The 18,729-nt window shown below is 35.5% G+C and overlaps 1 protein-coding gene across 2 annotated transcripts in view; it reads left to right on the top strand.

Annotated features, from left to right (window-relative positions):
- The first annotated feature begins 1,426 nt into the window (after positions 1-1,426).
- Positions 1,427-18,729, top strand: part of LOC149573094 (uncharacterized) — a 249,719-nt gene continuing 232,416 nt past the window's right edge. Inside the window, exon 1 of one of the 2 annotated variants that reach the window (XM_089814270.1) lies at positions 1,427-2,344. In XM_089814270.1, the coding sequence (XP_089670396.1) occupies positions 1,514-2,344 (831 nt within the window). In that variant the 5' untranslated portion in view covers positions 1,427-1,513. The remainder of the gene's footprint in view (positions 2,345-18,729) is intronic. The other variant, XM_089814269.1, reaches the window with a different exon arrangement.

Below are 18,729 nucleotides of genomic sequence, written 5' to 3'. Positions count from 1 at the left end.
CCATCGCTACTGCGACAGTAACAACTGACAACTGGCCGTCATTTTAACAACGTTGCCGTCGCACACCCATCATCGTTGCGACACCCCTTTGGTCAGATGCTGGTCAGGCCTCCAATAATGCCGTTGAACATACAACGATAGACTGAAATTGTAGGTCATCGTAGTTGGGACGGTATACCATCAAACCTTTGATGGCATCAGGAGAAACTCTTCATCTTGCTTTGTTTGAAATTGCGACTCCTTTGTTTGTTGCAATTGCGACGGAAGCCCATACTGTCGCAATTTGCGACAACAAAAGTTTGACGCCCATTCAACGAGGGCCAATTCCAATTATTGTCACTCATCTGACTGACTATCACAATTGTGATGACCTGCCATTGTAATTGGAGCCCAAATGTAGTAGTGGATGTTTTCAATTGATTTATCCTAGCATTCAAAAATTAATGCATGTTAGAAGATACAATATAAATTAATTATTTGATTATTTGCATCAATTTTGTGGGAAATGAAGTCAATTACAAATTTTATAGATTTGATCACGTAATATATAAATACAAGTTTTCACTAAGTTTAGATCGATAACCTATTTGACTACTCATTGAGTGAAAGTTCTAAATTGTGTATTTAATGAATTAAGGAAAGATCAAAGAGAATAGACAAACATTCAATATGCCTTAGAATGTAGATGTAGTAGTGTTGTCAAAATGTTATTAATAACTTCTTCATGACACTTTACTAAAAAGGAAATTTAAAATGTAATATACATCTAAATATTTTAAATGTGTATTTTGAATTAACATTTGAAAATAAAATAAAATTTAAATAATGTAAAAAATAATTTAAAAAAATATATATTTGATAAGTAGGAGATATTTTTCACAACAAGTCAAATTGTGATATTGCTATTAGGATTTAACTGTGTGATTTTGAGTCAAACTAATTGACCCATATTTCATGAGCAGTGATTCAACATGAATCCATCTCTCATGAGAATAAATGGAACACTTAGCACTCATTGGATCTAGGTGATGCTCACAGTGGTGAAGCATTGGGACTTCCATGGAGAAAACTCTGTAGTTAAGCGCTCTCAGGTTGGAGTAGTACTGGGATGGGTGATCTCTCGGGAAGTCTTGGTGCTTCACCCTTGTGAGCATCACCTAGATCCAATGAATGCTAAGTGTTCCATTTATTCTCATGAGAAATGGATTCATATTGAATCACTACTCATGAAATATGAGTCAATGAGTTTGACTCACTTATTTCAATCTAAGTTAAAAATTGAAATGCAATAACAATTTTGATAAATTTATATAAATAAACTCAAATCACTGAATTTACTTACCAACTTTCAATAGAAATCATATCACTCAATGCATCCATTATTAGGTAATATAAAATAAATAAATGCAGGAAAGTAAAAACTTAGTATAGTTTACTATTTGTGCGCTTTCAACCTTTGCCAACTTACTATTTGTGCTAGCTCTGGGGAGTGTGTAGCATTACGCGCGAAAACATGAGGAGATCTCTCGGACTGAAACGTAAGGGTTCTTCGCATCCGTTGGGCGAAGAAAATTCTGCTGCTTTTCCAAAGTTGAAGAAACAGTCATTCAGGCCCCCATTTACAAGGCTGAAAGAAAATATAGCCGAATGTGAAGAAGCGCAGGATGAAAACGTAGTCGCCAATAAAATAGCAGAGCTCAAGCTCAATGAGGACCTCAAACTTACCCGAGCACACGCCGAGGCGTTGCCAACTCCTAGCGCAAAGGAAGATTTAATAACAAGCGTGGCAAATTTAGATCAAATCGACAATCCTTTGGAGTCTGAAAGGCATGAAAATTTGGAACCGGAGAAGCCTTCACTTGGCCATGAACTGAAGTCCAGGAAACCTTTCAATATTGGATTTCCAAATACTCAATTCAAATTCCCCGGTTCCTCGTCTTCAACGGTTAAGAACATTTCTTTATTGTCAGCCAGTAAACTGAACCCTGAAAATGCAAATCGTGATGCTTCAGTGTCTGCATCTGGCCAGGAGAAATCTAGACAGCCAGGAGATTCTCAACCTGTGAACACCTTTCAGTCCGCTTTTAGAAAGCCCTTTATTTCCAGAGACCTGCTGAATCCAACAAAAGATAATACTGAAAGTAGCACGGATGCTAATCAGACCCGTTATTATAGTGTTTTATATGCCAAGCGAAAGAAAAATACAAAGCCAAAAGGCCCTTGGTCTGATGGTGTCCTTTTAGTAAATGGTCGCAAATGCACATTACGCAGTACGGATGACAAGGCCATTACAAAAGTTGATTGTCAAGGCTGCGGAAATTTAATTGAAGGAGCTATTCTCCAGGTTTACAGTTCTCTTAAGCAACTTTTTAAAAGTAAACAGTCTGCACTTGTTTATTTATTTCATCCTTACGGTCTGTGCTCTATATGCCTGCAATACTATTGAAATTAACTTGGCTGCAGAGGAATATAATAGAATAGAAGCCTTTTAATATCCGGAGGTTAAAGAAAGCCTATGGGACAGTAGACTACGCTCTTTTAGCATTGTGAATTGCTGTTCATCTGCCATATAGTTTGATGACGATCTCTCCAATTTTAACCATCCATTGTAAAGTTAGTAAATCTGGAAAAGAAGCCAATTCTAAATCCCTTATTTATCTGTGTCTGATGGCCGTGTATACTCTGCAATCTAAACTAAATTGCTTTTTTCATTTCTGCAGCCCTGCTGCACACAAGATACAAGCCCTCTTCCCAAATCTCTTTTGACCTTTTCTACTTTCTTGTTTCACATTGAAGTTGATGTGACTTAGTTCTAAGCTGAACAATGAGAATCCTGGACCTTCAAAGGATATTGGCCTATATATAGGCCTTTTGCTGGTGGTCCATATTGGGGTTAAATTCTTCAAAGTAATACTTCTTCTTTCTCCCAACTACCTTTCTCCATATAACGTTGGGAAATTTGTCAACCTCATAAGTCTTTATATCATCACTATTATTAGAATATGCATGTTCTACTTTCTCCTCCACTTACAGTTCTTTTTCATTCGTGCGTTCTTTCTTTCTTTCGCCCAAGACATCTTTAAATACAGCATTGGACCAATGATATGTTTCCATCTGCTCAACTTTTTTCAGATAGCTCAGAAGACGCACCATAGTGATGGCTTCAATATGAATTGCACCCAAACTATCAGGGTGTCATAGCTCTCTTGATAATGTGTTATCTGATTATAATTCCATACATATTTGGATAGGAAACTTTCCTCCTTCTTGTTCCTCTCTGTCGGATGCACGTCTGACAAGTATATCTCCTAGTCTTCTTTTAATTAAGTGCTTCCTTTGGAGAAGCAATGATTAAGATCTGTTTGTGGATGTATGCTAAGGAGAAGAGTGGGTTTGGAGGTGTAGTTGGTAGCTCAGATTTTCATAAAAGCTCAGAAGTAGTCATGGTATTTGGAAACAGAAGAGGAACTTGATTAGTAGAAGCAGTTTTTAGATGGTGATCATAAATAATTGCATGACAAAAAAATGAAATTGGAGAAGGGATAGCTGTTGAAAGTTGCAAGTGTGTTCTTGGAGGAGGAATTGGTGATGCTCAAGAAGGTCTTGTAGTTGATGAATAAAGTTGGCTTGATGTTTATGTTGACGGAATTTCTCAAGGGTAGGACTAGAAGTGGTTGTTGTGGTGTAGCGATGAGTCAAATTAAGTTCAAGTGGAAACTCAGAAATGGAATTAGTTGTTCATGCGTTAATTGATGGTGCAAGGGTTTGTGACATATTTACTGAGCCTTCTGTAGAAGTGAATGTATTGACAAGACATATATGGGAGATGATGGAAAGTGCATCACCTCAGCAGTTTCAACATTAGTTGGAATATTGAAGGAAGCTGAAGGGAGCCGAAGTAAACACTCAAGGAGTATATTTTTCCATGGCTTTTGAAGTCATTTAATTTGCAGAGATTGGTAATTATTCAGTTATTTTGAGAAGGTTGTGGTGCAATGCAAATAACAGAGATACACAAGTCAAAGCATGGCTGTAAGACTTTTGATAATGGCTAGTAGAAGGTGATTGTACCTCTGGATCCCTAACAAGGACTGAGATATGGTGTGCAAGCTGTAGTTCAAACGAGTAAAGATCGCTAAATGAAAGAACTCTGCTGGATGTTGAAATGGGTTTTAATTTTAATTTTGCATAGCCACCGCCATTATCTAGATTGAGATGAGAAACAAATTCACAATGGGCCCCACCAGCAAGTCTGACTGATGGATTATATATTTAACCCTGACTGTTTTGTTACTAAATTTGTACACATGCTAAAATTTAGTTCTAAAACATTATCATTCCAAAGGTTTCATACAAGGTACACATATATCTTTCATACCTACATTTATTTCATGTCTACTGCAAATCATGTTTCATTATGTGTGAAATGTAATATCAAAATGTCCTTTGTATTAATAATTCAATGGTATGTGCAACTGATAAATGAAACTAACAAGCTGAATGTAAATGCTGTCCCACACAAGCTGTGAGAGTAGCTTTCACTACGAAGAATGTTCCTATCCATGCAAGTGAAAATACATAAAGAAATGAAATGAAAGAGCATAAGAATCATAAGGAGCCAGTCATTGCCTGGTTATGACTGGCTGCTTGCTTGCTTGCGTTCTGGTTCATCCGTTGCTCCACCTCTTCAAGGTCCAGGATCCTGCAGTGAAAAGAGAGAATGGGTTAGATCATACGATCTAAGCAATGCCAGCTCACCGCCCCTCAAATGCAAAAAAGTATTTCATTCTTTTATGATGTACTTGTAAAGAACAGAAAAGGTCAAGGGTTCAAACTGTGAAAGAAGCCCTTATACTTGTTGAGAGAAATGGCACATAGAATGTAGGGCAAGAAAAATAGCAAAGTCACCTCCTAAAAGAGTATATTTCATCCTACCGGCTAGAGGAAAAGTCTAAATACAAATGCCATCATAGCATCCTAGAGCGAATATAAACTCATTTTGAGCAGATGAGAGGACATCCATATGATTTCTTGTCAGAAATAGGCGAGCTCTTTGTAATGGCCACCAATAAAGAGATACACAGTGCTGGAACAAGGAGGGGAGGAAAAGAAGAGTGAGTTTCTGGGTGTTGTTTATTTTCAAATATACACATATCTAACAAACCCACTTCAGTAAATATACAAGATACCTGTGCTTCAATATTCCTCCAACAAACAGGAAATAATGAGTGCCGTAAAGAGCAAAAAACGGAGCAGAAAAGATCGAAATCCACAAGTAATCCGAGTAGAAAAGGGTAAGGGTTCGAGCTTCTACAGGGGAAACCCAATTCCAGCAAAAGAAGACAGATATGGTAACATAAAAGTATCAAAGCCCTTTAGTTTTCCGAGGAAGAAACGATAAAGTTCCAAATTCTTCGATGACGACTCACCTTTGCTTCTGGAAAACTCCAAATATGCCAAATGGAAGGAAAGTAGCATGCAACCTGCAGATTGTGATGAAATGGCAAACCAGATCAACAAAATAAGGCGTGCCATGAGATATTTTAAATAGATTTAGGCTTGATGAACCCGCAAATTGAAGTCTTCTACCCGCAGAAGATATCATTTCACCATAGTAAACCCTACAACGACACTCCTCTCATAGTTCCAGAGAGTTGAAATTTGCAAATGGAAATGAAAGAAGAAAGGAAGGCATTTTTGTGTTAGGGTTGAAAGCCAAATATGAGGAGTGATGGCCATGTTGTGCATCCCTGTCCAAGTCCAATGATTATTTGAAGCCGAAAAACTCATCCTTTTTGTTTTGATTTTGAAATAGGTTAAGTCTTTTAATAAGAAGGGGGTCGGGATATGCAAATGTGATATTGTAAAGTGAAATATTAAGTGTTATGCCCAATGTTATGACTAGTGAATGTAAACATTGTTTTTTTTTTTGATAGGTAAACTGCCGAAGCCTTATATTATATTAGATAAGCAAAAAAAATTACAAGATTCTCCGTTTTGACCGGCATTGGTAGGAAAGAACGGAGTAAGAAAACCTCCACTTTAGCTCGGGACCGAAGTCCTTTATCATACATAAAAAGAAAACCTCCAGTCTAGCTTTGGACCGAAGTCCTTTATCATACATAAAATAAAAGGGGCATACCCGAGTGAGAGAAAAGATCAAAATATCTTTATAATACTCGGGTGAAAAGTAGGGCAGCGATAATCCTTGAGAAGAAAGGATCCATGAGCACCAGATAATATACATTCCTTGGGGAGGAGCAAGAGACCTGCTGAGAAGAAAAGAACAGCAGCAAATTAACAGCCAAAAGGGTTAAACATTAATCAAAGAAAAGGATAGTAGCACAAACCTGATTAGGATAAACTTTTTAGGAGATAAAGGCATCCAAATTCTCTGTCTAATAAATGAGAAGTACCTTATGTCAATGGGTTAGTGAATAGTTCTGGATTAAATAATCTGTGACCCCAGGCTGAATTTAAGTTTTATCCAGTTTAAGATTTGTATTGATGTAATTATGCCTATTTTTATTCTTTGCAGATTTTGAAATTTAACTTTATTAATAATTTTGCTGTTAATAGCTATTTTAATATGATATCTATTGAAAAAATCCATATAAGCCTCGGCAGCCCTTTGAAATTTAAGAATTGATTATCGATAACAGGGTGATAGATGATAATGCCAGAGCCGAATTTATCCCTCTCATCCGCTGTGTTAAGATTCTAAATTAATGAATTACCAGTGAATGTAAACTAAATGAATCTTTAAGGATATAAATAAAGTAGGGGCAAGATTTGATCTGGTTATTTAATCAGATTTGATGACCATATACAGGCATAAAGGACGATTTCATACAAAGGACTGATCCTAGGCCCATCGATTTCAAAACGAATTTACATAAGATAAAGGTTTATTATTAATATGAACAAAATTTTACATAAGCAAGCAAGCCATAATCTGTCGAATTATGAGAAAGCCCTAGATTATATATATTCTACTTGCTGCCTAGGTAAAATGCAACAAGTCAACACCTACTATAACCCTATAACTATATATATTCTACTAGCTGCCTAGGGAAAATGCAGCAGGACAAAACCTAATATAACCTTAAACTTATATATCTAGGATTCAAGCCCAAAGCTACAAAGAGAGAGGGAGAAATAGCCACAACGGAGGAAAAAACATGTCATGCCTAAAATCCTGACTAATCTTCATGAGTTTGCTTCTTGAATACCATAATGATCTCTGAGGCTTCTTGGATTTTTTTACCCCTAGAGCCAGGTGAGAACTCGTAGGTATTCCTCATTCTGCTTGATTTGTCAAAGTTGGGGAGGCAGAACTCAATAGCTTCCAGGTCAGAGAAGTCCACATCTGGGTGAATATACGTGTCAAAGGCCTACAAATAAGTTGTGAGCCACTCTCTTGTTGGGTCCTCTTTAATGCCTCTCCATCGCAGAAGGAATTGCACATTGGCCTTCGTCCTCGGCCATTCTTGGAAACAAAGAACATTATCTCTGACTACCAAGTAGGGGCGCTTAGGGACAATAGTGAGTTTGAAGCTACCTGGTTGGTGAGCCATGTAGGCTTCTAGCAGCAGGATTTTTTAGTTTTTCATCAATGCTAAAGACCACTTCTTCTACACCTACTAACTAGCTTGGATCAAATACATAATATCCCATTTCTCTACTCTAGCCCTAGCTAGGCATCCAATCCATGATCCCAGGATGTCACTGTTGGTGCGCCATGAATAGTCGTAGTTGAAAACACCTTCCCCCAAAACCCTACTGACCGCTACCCTACTCATGTCGTCTATGGGCTTGAGTAACCGGTTCCATCTTTCAGGTTTAATTGAACCACGAAAGATCATGGTTCTATTTTCAGACGCATGATACAAACAAGTTTTGGTATCTATTAAATTGGGGGCGGCATAGAACTTAATTCAGACAAGGTAAGGAGAATATGGAACACAGTAAATCCGGCCTACATTTATAAAACAACAGAAGGGAAGCATCTAGAGAGTCGGGTAGTGATGCCATCTCCATGCCACAGGATGATTATTCCTCCACTTCTGTAATGTCCCCTTTCTAGCATTCATAGCATGATGTTGTCGTTAGCCTATTTCCCCACAGTCCCGTAGGCTAACTAGGACATTAAAGGGGCTTAGAGGCCATTTGGCGTAGACAGTTTCAGTTGCAGGTCTTTCTGAGGGGTTCTGGGGCAACTTTGGGCATACTTACTATTTATAGTAAGTCATCTTGGACATGGTCGGACATTCAGTCACAGTGGTATGTCGATGGTAATTGTTTAAAATCGACAGGAAAACTTATTTATCATCATTGATAAGATTTGTTATGCATTGATAAAGCCATTTTATTAAGTTAAATTTAAATATTTAACTTTATTAATGCATAGACTATAGTTTGTGGGAAATATTTAAATTAAAAGAGTTCCCTTTATTTTTATAACACATTGGAGACATAAGGTACATAAAGGAAGTTATGTTTTATCCCACATTGAGAAAACGAAGGATTGAGCTCTTGTGAGAACACTATAAAAGAAATGGAAGAGCTTTTTTTTTGTATGCTTGGATGAAGATTAATGTTATGTTGTTGGATATCTGATTATCGGGCTTGGAGGACGGAATCCCTCTTTGCTAGCATTCTCTTCGCTGTTGGAAGATACAGTCAGGAGGATCAAGGGTGTTTTCACTTCAGGAAACACACTGGGTTTCATTTGGGGCGTTCGCATAAAGAAATTTACAAGGGTTTGAGGTGCAGATCTGAAGCTAGTTATTGCTATAGTGCCGCATGAACAGTATTTTGCTACAGTCGGCATGAACAGTATTTTGCTATAGTACGGCGTGAACAGTGTTGGTATCAAGTTTACTTATTTTTCCGGCTGATTAGAAGTTTGGAGGGCTGCCGACTACATCTGCAAAATACTATGGCAACTAATTCTAGGTTTCTTCTGTCAAATTTTGATACTTTGCATAATAATTGTTGAATACAAGTCTGAATAGTTGTTGCAGCCTTTAAGGCAGCTGTAAGTGCACATCTACATTTAAAAATCACCCTTTTATCAGCAGATTGAAAGAGTTTTCAGATTTTTCATATACTGTTGAATGTGTGCCAAGTGTTTGTGAAAATGTTATGATGTGTATTATGCATTTTAATGTCACTTCATAGTTGTTCGTAAATCTACTCATTGGAAAGCAATTTATTGAGGAAATCAGCTTTATGAGTTTGCATACAAAGTGTTTGACAATATTCCTTAAGTTAAATTTCTACAAGTCAAAGTTCAAATCAGGGGAGGATATTACAACTTCAGATCATAATTAATGTTATGCCAATAGTCATGATATCTCTGAGAAGTAGATTCAAAGTTGCGGAGATACGTGAGCCAAGATTTGCACCAATGGGGATAATCATAAATCCAAGTGTCGAAGGACATTGCATGAAGGGACTATATCTTATGGTAATTATCCTTTACTAACTATGATTAAGTATTAATATGTTTTCTCCATCTGTACCTTTATTTGCTAAACTATTTGTTTCAATATTGCCTCTCTAAATATACGTGTAAATCTAATTTCTTCAAATTCTTCTAGTAATCTTATGGTTTTTTCTAGTATGGAATTTAATATCCAATTAGGAGCTCTTCCTTTCCTGAGCGCATTTAGGACAATTTGTGAGTCTCCTTCGATTATAACTTTTTTGATTTTTAGTTTAATACAAAGTTTTATTCCTTCTTCTACTACTTCTAGTTCTGCCATATTGTTTGAGAGTCTTCCTAGAGGCTTTGCTCTTTTTGTGAGCCAGTTTCCTGATTCATATCTGATTATACATCCTAATCCTATAATTCCGGGGTTACCTCTAGAGGCTCCGTCGAAGTTGAGTTTCTTCTAGCCTTTCGGTGAAGGTTCCCATTTGCATTCTTTTCTAGTTGCACTATTACTTTATTTATAACTAAGGGGTGGGTTGATTAGATGTTTCCAATTTTTTTTGATTTTAGCATCCCATTTTGAGAAGAAGCCTTCTTCTTTTGGTGTTTTCTTGAGATGACAGTTGATGACTTCGACAATGCTAGCCTCAATTTTGTTGCCAAGAGTTGGAAGATTCAGTTCTTTGTTCATAAAGATCCGTTTGTTTCTTTCCTTCCATATTTCCCAAATTAAGATTGCTGGAGTGATATTCCAGAGCTTTCCATAAACTTTCTTGTTTGCTGTCTTTGGCCATTCTATCAAATGGTCTTGTCATTTTTTCGGTAGAGGAGCTGTCCAATTTAGTTTTGATTTGAGCCATAACCAGCATTTTTTTGCAAATTTGCATTGGTGAAGAAGATGTTTTGCAGTTTCTAATTCTTTTTTACAGAGAGTGCATCTTGATGGACCTTCAAATCCCATTTTCCTAATTCTATCTGCTGTTAGGATTCTTTTTTGGAAGGCTGCCCATAGAAAGATACCTACCTTTGGAAGACCTGCTGAATCCTAGTAAAGGTTAATTGGTATATTTATTGCTTCCCATCTTTGTGAATTTAAAATTTGATTGTAATCCTCCTTAACTTTATAGATACCATCTTTAGCAGCTGCCCATATTAGTTTGTCCTCTCTATTTTTGAAGTTAATCGGACGCTCTTGGAGGATATCTTCTAGGATCTCTTGATCTACCTGATTGAGACCTCAGTTTGCTAAGGATTTCCACTTCCAAGTTGTTTACTCATTAGACTGATCCAATTGAATGTAATCTGCTACCTTAGTATACCAAATTGTTTATAAATGAATTTTTGCATTCCGGGTTAAATCTGAAAGGTCAATAGGGGGAAATCCATTCCAGGAATCTTCCCAAAATAGTGCTTTATCCCCTTTTCCTATATCCCATGTTGTATATTTGGTTATTAGGGGACGACATTTTAATAAGAAATTCCATGTTGCTGAACCTCTTGGAGGATTCCTGGTTCTAAATAGTGATGTACTATCTGATGCATTCAGATATTTGTTATACAGAATTCTAGCCCATTTGCTATCTCTTTCTTGATACAATCTCCATATTTGTTTTGCTCCTAGTGCTTCATCCTACTAGTCAAGATTTTTTATTCCCAGTCCTCCTACTTCTTTTGGCCTGCATATTTTTTCCCATCTTATTAATACTGCCTCCTTCTTGTCTTCTATATCATTCTAGATGAAGTTTCTCAACTTCTTTTCAATTTTTAGATTGATATTCTTAGGTAATTGTGAACATGATAGTTCATAAGTAGAAATAGCTGATAGAACAGATCTGATTTTGGTTGCTTTCCCAGCTTTGGTCAGCCATTTTCCTTTCCAGGCTTCTGTTTGATAATCTAATTTATCGAATGCTTTCTCCCAGCCTTGATTATTTTTATTTCCTTCATCCAGATATATTCCCAGATATTTACATGGGAAGGTCCTTTTCTTATATCCTAGTGCATTGCATATATGAACGTTCTTCCCTATCTACTATTGTATATAAGAAAAAGATTTCAGATTTTTCTACATTGATTTTTTGGTCTGACGCTTTTGTATAAGTGTTTAGAATTGTTTTAATATAGTCTGTCTCTATTTTAGTGCTTGCTACAGCTAGAATCGTATCATTAGTGAATTGCTGGTGTGGTATTAGCCACATTTTTAGTGACCTTATACCTTTAATTTTGTTTTGAAGATGTGCTAATTTGATTGATCTCCCAAAAGTTTCTGCCATGATGATGAATAGAAAGGGAGAGATAGGATCACCTTGTCGGAGCCCCCTAGATATACTAAAAAGTCCTTTTGGAGTTCCATTAATAACAAGTGAGATTTTAGGGGTTGAGATGTATTGGAAAATGATGTCGATCCATTGATTTGAGAATTCGAAGGCTTCGAGTGTTTTACATAGGAATCTTCAGTCTATTTTATCATATGCTTTTTGCATGTCAAGTTTTAATAAAATGCATACTTCTTTATTCTTTGATGTTGAATGAATTGTTTCTTGAATGATTGATATACCATCTAGAATATATCTCCCTACTACAAATCCTGTTTGTTCTTCTAATATTAGTTTTGGGAGATATTTTTTAAGTCAGTTAGCTAGAGCTTTTGTGAAAATTTTAGTGAGAGTGCGATAGGTCTGAAGTCACTTGGTACTTCAACCTTATTTTTCTTAGGAATTAGAGTTAGGAATGTGTGATTAATTTCTGCTAGGAGTGTTCCCCCATTCCTTAATGCTTCAATTGCTTTCCATAGGTCTACTCTTATTATTTCCTAGCATTTTTGGAAGAAGAATGCTTGGAATATAGCTGGTCCTGGTGATTTATCCGTATTGATATTAAAGAGAGCTGTTTTGATTTCTTGCAATGTGAATGGTTTATTGAGAACTTTATTATCGTCTGTTGTAATAACATTTGGTATTGCTTTCAGCATTTCCTCTTGTTCTATTCTGTTGGAAGTTTCATAATTGTTAAGGATATGTTTGAAATAATCAACGAAAATTTCTGCTACTATATTTGGATTATCTATTAACTCACCTTGTGAGTTCTTGACTTTTACTATGTTATTATGGGCTCTATGTTGTAGGGCACTACTATGAAAGAATTTGGTATTGCAATCTCCTTTTGCCAGCCATTTCTCCCTGGATTTTTGCTTCCAGTACACCTCTTCTTTAGCTAAAATTTCTTCTTGCTTTAGTAGGTATTCTTTTTCTAGCTGATAGTTTTCGTTATTCATTCCTTTTTTGATAACTTCTTTATTTAATTTTTCCAGTTTTTCTTCTATTTCTAACTTTTCTTTAAATATGTTTTTGAATTGTACTTTACTCCATTTTAAATTTTTTCTCTTTTATTGTTTTTAATTTGGATATGAAGCAAAACATTTTTGAGCCCTGAAATTGCTCCTCTTGCCACCAATTTTTACTGTTATTCATGACATTTTGGTCCATAAACCACATTTTCTCACACTTAAAAGGGTTTCTGCTTGGTTTGGAAGGTTCTTTGATTTCGATCTTTACTGGGAAATGATCTGATCCTGCCAATGGTAGAATTTCTTCATTGATTTCTCTTTCCAAATTACTCAATTCTCCTTTAAAGAAGAATCTGTCCAATCTTTCTGCTATGTAGCTAAAGTATTTTCTTCTATTATTCCATGTGTATATTCCATTTTTTGTTGGAATATCTATAAGAGAATCTCTTTCTGACTGCTCTTTGAAATCTTCTATGGCTCTTAATATTGCTTGAATTCCTCCACTTTTTTCATCTCTTTTTAATATTGCGTTAAAATCTCCTCTAATGATCATATTCTCATTCTGTAATGTGCTAAGAAATGTGTTGATCTTGTTCCATACTACTAATTTGTCTGTTGTTTGTGTGGGCCCATAGACATTTATTACAACTATCTGGAGATCATTTTTTGTACTTGAGACTTTGCTACCCATCCAATTCGAATTACAGGATATAATTTCTAGATTAATTTTTCATTGGTTCCATATTATTCCCAGACCTCCTGAAGCACCATTCGATGTGTTGCGTTTTGATTTCCATGTTCCTAATTTCTGTCCTAACTTATTGCCTTCTTTATTTAATTTTGTTTCTTGGATTAATAGAATATTCGTGTCAAATAATGTCAGATTACGCTTCAACAAGCGTTTCTTACTACGGGCATTTAGGCCCCTAGCATTCCATGTGGTGATTCTCATTGTTCATTGGCAAGGTTCTTCCCTTCCTGCCTTGTAGAATTTCTATAATCTTAGTTTGTTCCTTTGCTTGTCTAGCTGTCTCCCTGAGCTCTTTGAGTGATTTTCGTCCCTGTTTCTGTTTTTGTTTTCCATAATTAGGTGTCTTCAGCCCTTCCTGATTAATGGCTATACCCATTTTCTCCAAATTTAGTTGATTTCTTACTCTTGCTGTAATTTCTAATTCCTTTGTTTCCTGATATTCTTCTGTTAAGAGTTATTTAATTAGTAGGTTGTTTATTGGTTCTTCTTCTACTTCTAAAATTCACCTTCACCTTCCATTCTGTCTTTTCCTGATCTTTCCTCCCAAATAGGATTTTCTACTGTGGTTCTAAAATCTTCCCATGTTGGGCATTCTTCTCTGTGATCATCCTGTCCTTCTCCCTGCTTGCTTGTTTGTTCCCTGTTTTGTTCTGTTTCTATGTATATTTTTTCTATTTTTGCCATCATCAAAACCTCTTTCTCACCTTTGTCTTCTGCCCTTCTCAACTCTTCTTCATCTAGATCAAACATGTCCATTCCATTGCTCGGGGTCTGCCAGAATTTGTAACTTCTCTTCGTTGATTTTTCCTAATGGTGACATTACTCCATTGAGCTGATTCTGCTGGCGGGATATTAAAGCTTTGATCATTTTTCTCCAATGATTCTTCTCCTTTCCTTATATGATTTTGTTCTTGAATCACTTCCTCCTCGGATTCCATTTCTATGTGGGCTTCTCTCTCTAACTGTTTGTTGCAATTTTCTCCATTCTATTCTGTATTTATTTCTTCTTCCATTGATTTTAACTTTATATTACCTTCTTTTCCTGTTTCCTTTTTTGAGTCTGACTTCAAGGCAGCCTTACCTTTATGTTCTTTATGTCTGATATCTGCTATGATGAATTGGTCTCCAAGTCATTCTGTAGGAGCAAAACCTCACGGGAAAGCATATTTAGTTTTTTAACATTGATCTCTATCTCTTCTAGTATTTCCTTTTCCATTCTACAGTCTATACAGTTTTTGTATTTTTCTATTGAATCTTGGAAATTCTTATTTGTCCTCCATCTATGTTCTATTTCTTCCTCTTTTCCAGCATTTTCCTTTTGATCTTCTTGGGCTATCTCTGATGCCTTTAGGTCTTGATTTCCTTTATTTTCTGATATTCTTTTATCCCTGTTTTCTTCTTCCTTTTCCTCCCTTTTTTTGCTCTTCCTTAATATTTTCTTTAGGTTATTCTTGATATTTATATTATTAAAGTCTGTTCCTATGATTTTATTTATTTTCCCTATATATTCAGTTAAAGTTAATCTATATATAGATTTGTTTGTTATGATTTTTCTATTTATGGATTCACTTTGATCTGTTTTTACTAAGAATCTTATCTTATTTGTTTTAAATTTATTAACTTCAAATCCTATTAAAGTTCCTAGAGATTGTCCTATTCTTCTTATCATGTTGATATCGTTTAATTCTGATGGAAATGTTTTCACATTCCATCCATTTAATTACCTATTTCTGTTTATTATAGTATTCATAAAAACTTGGCTGCTATGCTAAAAATTTATATGATGCCCTTTATAAAAACAATTGGATAATTCTGATAATTCATTCCTAGATTTTATATTCAGACATTGCAAATACCAATATTGATTTGAATGAGGAGTAATATTACTTACCTTTGCTCTGTAGATTTTTGCTAGGTTTTGTTCCAAATAATTTCTGTATTTTGCCGGATTGTTCCAAATTGCATGGATACCTAGATCTACACATTCCTGCCATTTTGCTTCACTGTGTTTGTTGTTGATGATGATTGTTTCAATGTTTTCAATGTTGGCTATGGTTCTTTGATTAGGGTTTGTAACTTTGCTTCTTTTGTTTGAGTTAGACTACTTTTTCCAATGGGGAGGAATATATGCCGATACTGCGGATGTCTTTATTGCCTTCTAAGTAGGTTTATCAATAGGGTTTTTCTGTATCGATACAAATGGTTTATGCTTTTTTGCTGGGACAGATGACAGAGACGGATGTGGTTTCAAAGAACCTAGAGGTATGTTATTAGGTTCTGAGATCTGGATAGGTTGAGAAATTTGAGTGCTTTGAAATCTTTGTTTCGACGATGACTGGTTATGATTTTCTTCTCTGCTATTATATTTGGTTTTTTTGAAAAAGACCTCTTAATTCTTCAAACGCTGATCCAGTCCTTCGGTACTGGTCTATTGTTTTGAGATCTGTTTTTTCCCACCATACTTTTTGTTTTTTCTATTTTGGACTAACTTCCACCCATGTTCATTGTTGCAATTCTGATATTTATGAATGCTTTCGTTTCGTTTGGCGTGAAGCCGGATTAAGGTTTCAAAACCATTTGCCCTTTCTGATGGTTTGATGATTTGTTGTTTTTCCTGAACTACTGAGAGTACTTCAAATTGATTTTTGACATGTAGACCACTCCCTCCTATCGTCTGTTGTTGGTTTGCATTGTAGATTGCAAGAGGCCTGCATTTAGGATTAATCGCGTTTATTGCTTTTTTCAACTTTTTCGTCATATTCGCTGGGCAGAATAAAATTTAATTTTTACCGAATGTATGTAAACATTGTTAATAATGCATTTAAAGTCAAAATTGTAATTAGTGATTAATTCAATTGATGCATTATAAATCAATTGGTTAATACTAAAATAGGCAATGCATTATTGTTGGATTTTTGAAAAGATAAAAGATTTAGATGGAGTTATGACTCATAATCAAGAAGGAGGCCAAGTGAGTCATGTTGGAAACAAGAAAGATCTCCATATTGATTAAGTATTATTAAGAGGAGTAATATTACTTACCTTTGCTCCGTAGATTTTTGCTACGTTCCATTCCAAATTGTTTTTGTATTTTGCTGGATTGTTCCAAATTGCATGGATACCTAGATTTACACATTCATGCCATTTTGCTTCACTGTGTTTGTTGTTGATGATGATTGTTTCAATGTTTTCAATGTTGGCTGTGGTACTTTGATTAAGGCTTGTAGCTTTGCTTCTTTTGTTTTAGTCAGACTGCTTTTTCCGATGGGGAAGAATATATGCCGATACTGCGGATGTCTTTATTGCCTTTTGAGTAGGTTTATCAATAGGGTTTTTCTATATCGATACAAATGGTTTATGCTTTTCTGCTAGGACAAATGACAGAGGCAGATGTGGTTTCAAAGAACCTAGAGGTATGTTATTAAGTTCTGAGATTTGGATAGGTTGAGAAATTTGAGTGCTTTGAAATTTTTGTTTCAACAATGACTAGTTATGATTTTCTTCTCTGCTATTATATTTGGTTTTTTTTTGAAGACCTCTTAATTCTTCAAGCACTGATCCAGTCCTTCGGTCCTAGTATACTGTTTTGACATCTGTTTTTTCCCACCATACTTTTTGTTTTTTCTATTTTGGACTAACTTCCACCCATGTTCGTTGTTGCAATTCTAATATTTATGAATGCTTTCGTTTCATTTCGCGGGAAGCTGGATTAGGGTTTCAAAACCGTTTGCCCTTTCTGATGGTTTGATGATTTGTTGTTTTTCCTAAACCGTTGAGAGTACTTAAAATTGATTTTTGACTTGTAGACCACTCCCTCCTATTGTCTGTTGTTGGTTTGCATTGTAGATTGCAAAAGGCCTGCATTTAGATTAATCGCATTTCCTGCTTTTTTCAACTTTTTCATCATATTCGCTAGGCAGAATAAAACTTAATTTTTACCGAATGTATGTAAACATTGTTAATAATGCATTTAAAGTCAAAATTGTAATTAGCGATTAACTCAATTGATGCATTATAAATCAATTGGTTAACACTAAAATAGGCAATGTATTATTGCTGGATTTTTGAAAAGATAAAAGATTTAAAGGGAGTTATGACTCATAATCAAGGAGGAGGCCAAGTGAGTCATGTTGGAAACAAGAAAGATCTCCATATTGATTAAGTCTTATTAAGAGTACTGATTACTAATTTGTGCCATGTGTTATAAAAATCCCTAAGACTCTCAGTTGCAATTAAAGACATTTAGGAGTCTTTAAGAGACTTTTGAGTCATTTACGGAGAGTCTTTTGGAACCTTTTGACTTGTCATCATGGGTACTTTATGAAGGAGCAGTTTGACAGTTATTAAACACTATTTGGAGCATCTAGGATACCTTTTTTTTTAGGATTTTGGTTTCTATCTAACACAACTATCCACTTTTGGGGGGAGAAACAGTTGGAAGTAGTTTGAGTGTTATCTTGATAAAGTCCATGTTAGAAAGGTTAATCTTTCCTTGGATATATTAATTAGGATATTCCAAGGGTCCCTAAATATAGTTTGTCCTCTTGTACACATGTGGAGGACATGTCATTGTTTGTCCTTTATTCCACATGTAAGGACAACTCTTGTTTATTTCTTTATTTAGTTTATCCTCCTTAAGAGGATTGTGACACTTTGCACACACCTATTATGAATGTGGCATTCATAGAAATGGGAGTTACAAATGCAACTCCTCTCTCATCTCTATATAAGAGATGCTCCTCCTTCTTTCTTCTTCACTCTTAGCACTTGATGTTATTGTATTGAGCTACTTTTGCTCCAACACTCTCTCTCTCTCTTCTCTAGGCATTTGCCTTCATTCATAATACTCACAAGGGGTTTTCTTTGCTTTCCCCTTATAAATCCTTGTCTCCATTGTTGAACCATCTTGGTGTATGCTCTTGGAGTTTGCTTATCTTATGGTAACATTGTTTCACACTTTACTTGGATTGTTTCTCGTTCCTTGCTCAACATTATCATTTCTTACAGTCCATCATTTCTACTTCATTCAGGATTCAGTGAAAGCCTTTGATATTTACTTGCATTGTGCTTATTCTTCAACTGTATAAGATTTGAAGCATGTATTTTCAGAGAATGTGACAACTTATACAACATATTTTGGATCTATTTCTGGAGTTATACTTGTATGTTTTGATAGTGATTGATGTCATTTTCTTGTGTTTCTTGTTAGAAACCTTAGAATTACATCGCATTTTGTATCTTTTATGACTTGAA

This window comes from Cupressus sempervirens, chromosome 2, assembly GCF_028749045.1.
Source record: "Cupressus sempervirens isolate cs-2001-9-10 chromosome 2, ASM2874904v1, whole genome shotgun sequence".
Taxonomy (NCBI): domain Eukaryota; kingdom Viridiplantae; phylum Streptophyta; class Pinopsida; order Cupressales; family Cupressaceae; genus Cupressus; species Cupressus sempervirens.
This window is presented reverse-complemented; position numbering and strand designations above follow the sequence as displayed.